Genomic DNA, 5,321 nt, shown 5'->3' with positions numbered 1-5,321 from the left:
TAATAAGTAGGCAGAAACTAAATAACATTCTTCACAAGGTGAAGCAGAGATTTTATTGAAAAACCAAATTTTCGGAGCACCTGCTCCCCTATTCAGGGTTACAATCGAAATGACTCAAAACAGCACTTACAGTCTAATTAAAACAGCATAGGCCTAGATGTATATTGCAAATAACTACAGTATCAATATAAACTATTGATAGATCAATGACAAATAGAGAGATAGACGTGATGGGAGAATAGGGAAAGAATGAACAGTTTAGAGGTGAAAGGTGAAGTCCGCAAGAACGTCAAGATCTTTGTTAAGGCCATGGGTGGGAGTTTTACGTTTGATAATCCAGCAAAGTTCTGAAAGGCAGCGATGATGAGTGGAGTTGAAGTTAGAATAGACGATGGTAACACGCAGATTTTTAATAGAGTGATGGGGCATATTAAAATGTTGGGCTACGGTTTTGTCGGGGGCGTTTTTCCTAATGCCGTATTTGTGTTGGTTAATGCGGAATCTAAGTGGGTTCATGGTTTCGCCAACGTAGTTGCCTTTGTTACAAATATTGCATGTTATTAAATAAATTATGTTATGAGAATCGCATGCGAGGTTTGCAGGTTTTATGGAGTGGTTAGTAACTAGGATAAAATAATAAATAAATAATTCTGGTTTTATATAGCGTCTCACGATGAAGGATGTAGTGATCAGTGATGAGGATTTCACAAATTTTACAGCGGGGCTTGTTGCATAGGTGGTTGCCATATTTTGATCATCACCTAATAGCATACAAATACAACTTGATAGTGAATACTACTTCCTGTGGTGCTGGATAATGGGGACTACCTCTCTTCCTACCTCTCCTGGTACGAAGAAGCGAGAGATGGTGGGGGTCACTGGGATTAGTAGGTTGTGTGCTCTCGTGTGGAAGATAGGGAATTGTCATCTGTATGACTAGGCCTAGGTTTCTTTGTTCGTGTTCTGAATACCTTAAAATTTATATTTAATTAATTACTTCAGTTTGGTTCATTTTCCTTTCTGCTTTATTGTATTCTGTAAGGACATTTTAAATTTTGGTTTTTAACTTTAAGTTTGTATTTTGTGTATTGCCTAATTAATATTAAATGGAGTAAGGGTCACTCCGGGGATTGGAGGGGTCATTCCTCTTATAATTTTGCTTTTATTAAGACATCATTTCCTAATGACACTTTGATGAGGGTGGGTGTTCGATGGGGTGGCCTTGTAAATTGTTTGAGTGAATATTTTTTTATTTATACTCAAACGCAATAGGCCAATTTTTTTTTTGTATTGTATGTCGTAATATTTTATGTTAACCAAATTTCGGATGCACCTTTATCATGTAATAATATTATGTGTCACTGTTTTAAAGGTGTAGTATCCAAATTAGAATATGATATTTGCTTTACCGCAATTAAAACATGTGGTATTTGTTTTACTATACCTTATAAATATCAAATCACCCGTCTGTTGCAGTTTTGATCAGTGAGAGTAAAATTACACAGAGTGCATACGTTTGACGAATGTTAGGGTGTGGTAGTTAATTTTGGGTACATTTTGCCCTGCATACGTGTAAATTTGGCACACGAAAAGAGGTAATAAAAAATACCACACCTCTTGCTGGGTGGAATTTTATAAAATGTTAAATAATGCTATTACCTAATAATATGTATGAGGTATGGTAATACACAATATTTTACAATTTATTATATACATACCTGTTGGTTACTAAAGTAAGAACTGTTAGGCAAAGACATATGATTGATATGCTTAAACCAACTGTAGTCACAATTGTAGCTGGTGGTGAGAGAGGATCAACCCTCTTAAAATCCTATTAAAAGTAAAAATGACAATAACAACATCAAGGTAAAGTCTGCTTTTTTTTTCTTTTTGCCAGGGCCTTCGCCCTGCCCCCGACCACAAAACCTTTCTGGTCCCCATTCACGATGAACTCACTTCGAGCACATTAATTCAGTAAAAGACAGTAATCAGCAAAAGATAAATAAGAGTGCATTGCACTCCACAGATGTTCCCAGCTGACACTGAGTATACGTATCTACATAACACTGGATTTGTCAGGCTACAATTAAGTATTTATTTGGAATATTTGGGTTTTTATGGGGGCAAATACAAATATATTAAATAATTGCAATGATTAATGAAATAGGAGTAACTTTTTAACTTATTACTTCTTAATGAGCCACTGTGCTTTACCACTTTAGCACTCATGCAGCACAACTCGTTTCTTATCATTCCTAACAAACCCTTACATTAAAATTCTTTGTGGGTAAGCCGTCCTGTTTTCCAGCTAAACTTTCTGAAACATTTTTAATGAACTCAGCTGTTGATAAGCATCACATGGGAAATTATAATAGCATAAAATGAATTATATACAAAAAATTGTAGTAGGTTCGTCACGATTTTCAAAATGTTCCATTACCTATGTCACACAATTAAAGGCCCTATTCTTATAGTAATTATAATTTTTCTGCACGCTAACAAGAAAAACTCTGAAATCTGAAGAAATTCATTTTAACAGTCCCTTAAAATGCAAGAAAGCATGGTATATTTCCGAGCATCTAGGCCTATAAACCAAAGTTTTTTTCGGGGAAGGCCCTGGACCACTTGTCCAAAATTACGTCATCAACATGTGCCCTTCCATTTGCAAAAAGGTGGATCCGCCCATGAGAACTGCAATTATAATACTATGTATGAAAATCAGGGGCGGATCAGCGATGTCCGAAAGGGGGGCCGAAAGTGGGGCCGATCGAGATAACACCACCCTAGAGGGTCCGGGGGCATGCCCCCGCGATATTTTTGTTTTTTGTTTTGAAACTATAAAGATCATTACAATAATAATATTATGTAGTAGGAAATTATCTGATTTGTGAAAAATAATTTGCTTACCGGCCTTAGCAATGGTTTCACCAACTACAACAAAACAAACAAAACAGATACTTTCCTACTATATTAAATATAGAACCAGATGAAATTCTTTGAGAATAATATTATGTATTTTAAATTCTACAAATTCTGAATATAAATTTAGTGAGCAAATGTGCTTTGTTCAACAGTTAGTAGGATATTTATTTTAACTGTTTTGAGAACACAAGTTGGTTTTTTTTTTTACTAATAGTGTACCTTACCATAAGTATAGCAAAGTTTGTTAGATGGGAACACTCGCAATATTGTCTATGTCTCCCATCCGCAGATTCATTTACAAACGTGCAGCCCTCACTTGACCATCCACCAGCTCCGTCAAGTTCAAAGTCCCAAAATACACACATTGTATTTATGATACTGTCATTGATCTGGAAATGTAAATGTGTGAGACGGATTATTGTAAAATGTAAAGATAATATCAATATTTAGTAATTAAAAATTTTATTAACCTTATTTGTTATATTATTTGGATTATGGTCAATAATATTATTAATAATTATTAAAAATGATATAATACCATCATCTATTATAATAATAATAATTATTATTATTCTCTCTCTTCTCTTTTATTTCTTTATTATCCAAAAAACAAAATTTTAGCATTTACAATGGAAAACTGAATGACATAATTTTTTTTACATATAAGGAGGTTGACTATTATATCTAAGTGTCAAAAATATATTATATGTTATCTTTTGTTAATTATATTATATAATTCATCTATTGTCTACTATAATCATATTGTCTATTATATCATCTGTTGTCTAATATATATCACGAATTGCCTATAATATATCACTTATAGTGTTTCAATACCAGTGGCACAGGTATGAATTTCCTCCCAAGTGAATTCGCCCTACTCGCAATCCACTATCTGTACGAGATTTAGTGAGAATTTGGCATTCTCCAGGCAAAAACCCCTGCTCCAAGAGGTGGGGGAAGGGAAAGGTGCGGTGGAGGATAGTACACTTTCTATAGGTCAAAGATGAGGGAGTGAAAAAATTATCAGAGACTGAAAACCATGTAACTATAATAATTATCAATTTTAGTATTATAAAATTAGTATATAACAGAAAACAGAAAATCAGCTAAAATGTTACTTTAAGAGGAATAAATGTAGTAACAACTGGTTCCTGCAATTCCACACGGTCTAATCCAGGCACTGAAAGAGATATAACTTGACTATTTGGTCTGCGACTTAGGCTGTTGTTAACAAAGAGAGCTGATTGGAACAATTTACTGCCGCTGTAGACAACCACTACAATCCTGAAATCTGTTCATAACAAACGCATCATATGTAAATGTTGTATTGTCACGTAAATATTAATAAACTCATACCCACTCGTCACTACATTTATATAATCTTATTCATTACATATGACTATAGCTCATGTAAAGTAGGGTAAAGTAGTGTTTTCTGGGTAGCAGTGCTAGCACTGCTATCTAATTTAGATAATTTACATTATGCTCGGTACCCGTATATACCCATGAGAAAAAGAGGGCTGATTTTCCTATAACCAAATAAGATTTTGAGATCAACACACTTTTAATTTAAAGCCCTGTTCAGACTATCACATTTTATTTGACAAACATATGTGACATCACATCATGACCATTTATAGACATCTTTATGACTGTTATATATGGGCATACAACCGTTTTTTGTCAAAAAAAACTTTGACAATCTAGACAAAGTCTTACTATTATAAAGTTGTAAGTACCTGTCATATTATTTTTCTTGACGACATCAAATATGCTGACTGGTAAAGCAATTGACACATTGGCAGCATTGGGTATTTCCTCTCGATCCTCAAGTACTTCAATATTACCTACTCCGTTCTCATCAGATTCTGATATATAACTAAGGTAAGTGATATCCTCTTGACTGAACTGATTGACATCAAACCTCTGAGCCTGAACTGCAAGATTGGGGGCCATTTCTTCATAAATGCCTTCGTCATTTAGTTCTACATTACTCAACTGACCTTCAAGAACCTCAACAATCCTAGTAGGTGCCTGGTTCTCCATTTGACTTTGTATTAAAATATTCTCATCGACACTGAACAGGTTTTCGACTACCATAACAATAGACTCAGTTACCTAATTGTAAACAAAATAAAGCGTTTTTAGCTGTGTAGAATTGAATCAATGTTGCTGCTATATTATATGCATATAAATAATAAAATAATAGAAGAAACAATGCTCGATAAAGCAAAATCGTGTGTATATATATATATGATATTGAAGGAAGTTAGCCGTTAACACTGTTGAATGAATATAATATAAATCATCAAAGGTACATCATGTCCTTATTAAACACTGTATATGTACCTTTGATGATTTATATATATACATACATACATATATATATTTATACA

General features: G+C 33.8%; 1 protein-coding gene across 1 annotated transcript in view; it reads right to left on the bottom strand.

The window, feature by feature from the left end:
* LOC117114399 overlaps positions 1-5,321 on the bottom strand; it is a 29,753-nt gene that overhangs the window by 1,668 nt on the left and 22,764 nt on the right. Inside the window, exons 16-19 of the mRNA XM_033258065.1 lie at positions 4,665-5,043; positions 4,044-4,216; positions 3,147-3,311; positions 1,719-1,831 (exon numbers count right to left, since the gene is read on the bottom strand). Coding sequence (XP_033113956.1) covers positions 1,719-1,831; positions 3,147-3,311; positions 4,044-4,216; positions 4,665-5,043 — 830 coding nt within the window. The remainder of the gene's footprint in view (positions 1-1,718; positions 1,832-3,146; positions 3,312-4,043; positions 4,217-4,664; positions 5,044-5,321) is intronic.

Source organism: Anneissia japonica, unplaced genomic scaffold (genome assembly GCF_011630105.1).
Source record: "Anneissia japonica isolate Jap-2015-1 unplaced genomic scaffold, ASM1163010v1 scaffold199_len4679917_cov187, whole genome shotgun sequence".
NCBI lineage: Eukaryota > Metazoa > Echinodermata > Crinoidea > Comatulida > Comatulidae > Anneissia > Anneissia japonica.
This window is presented reverse-complemented; position numbering and strand designations above follow the sequence as displayed.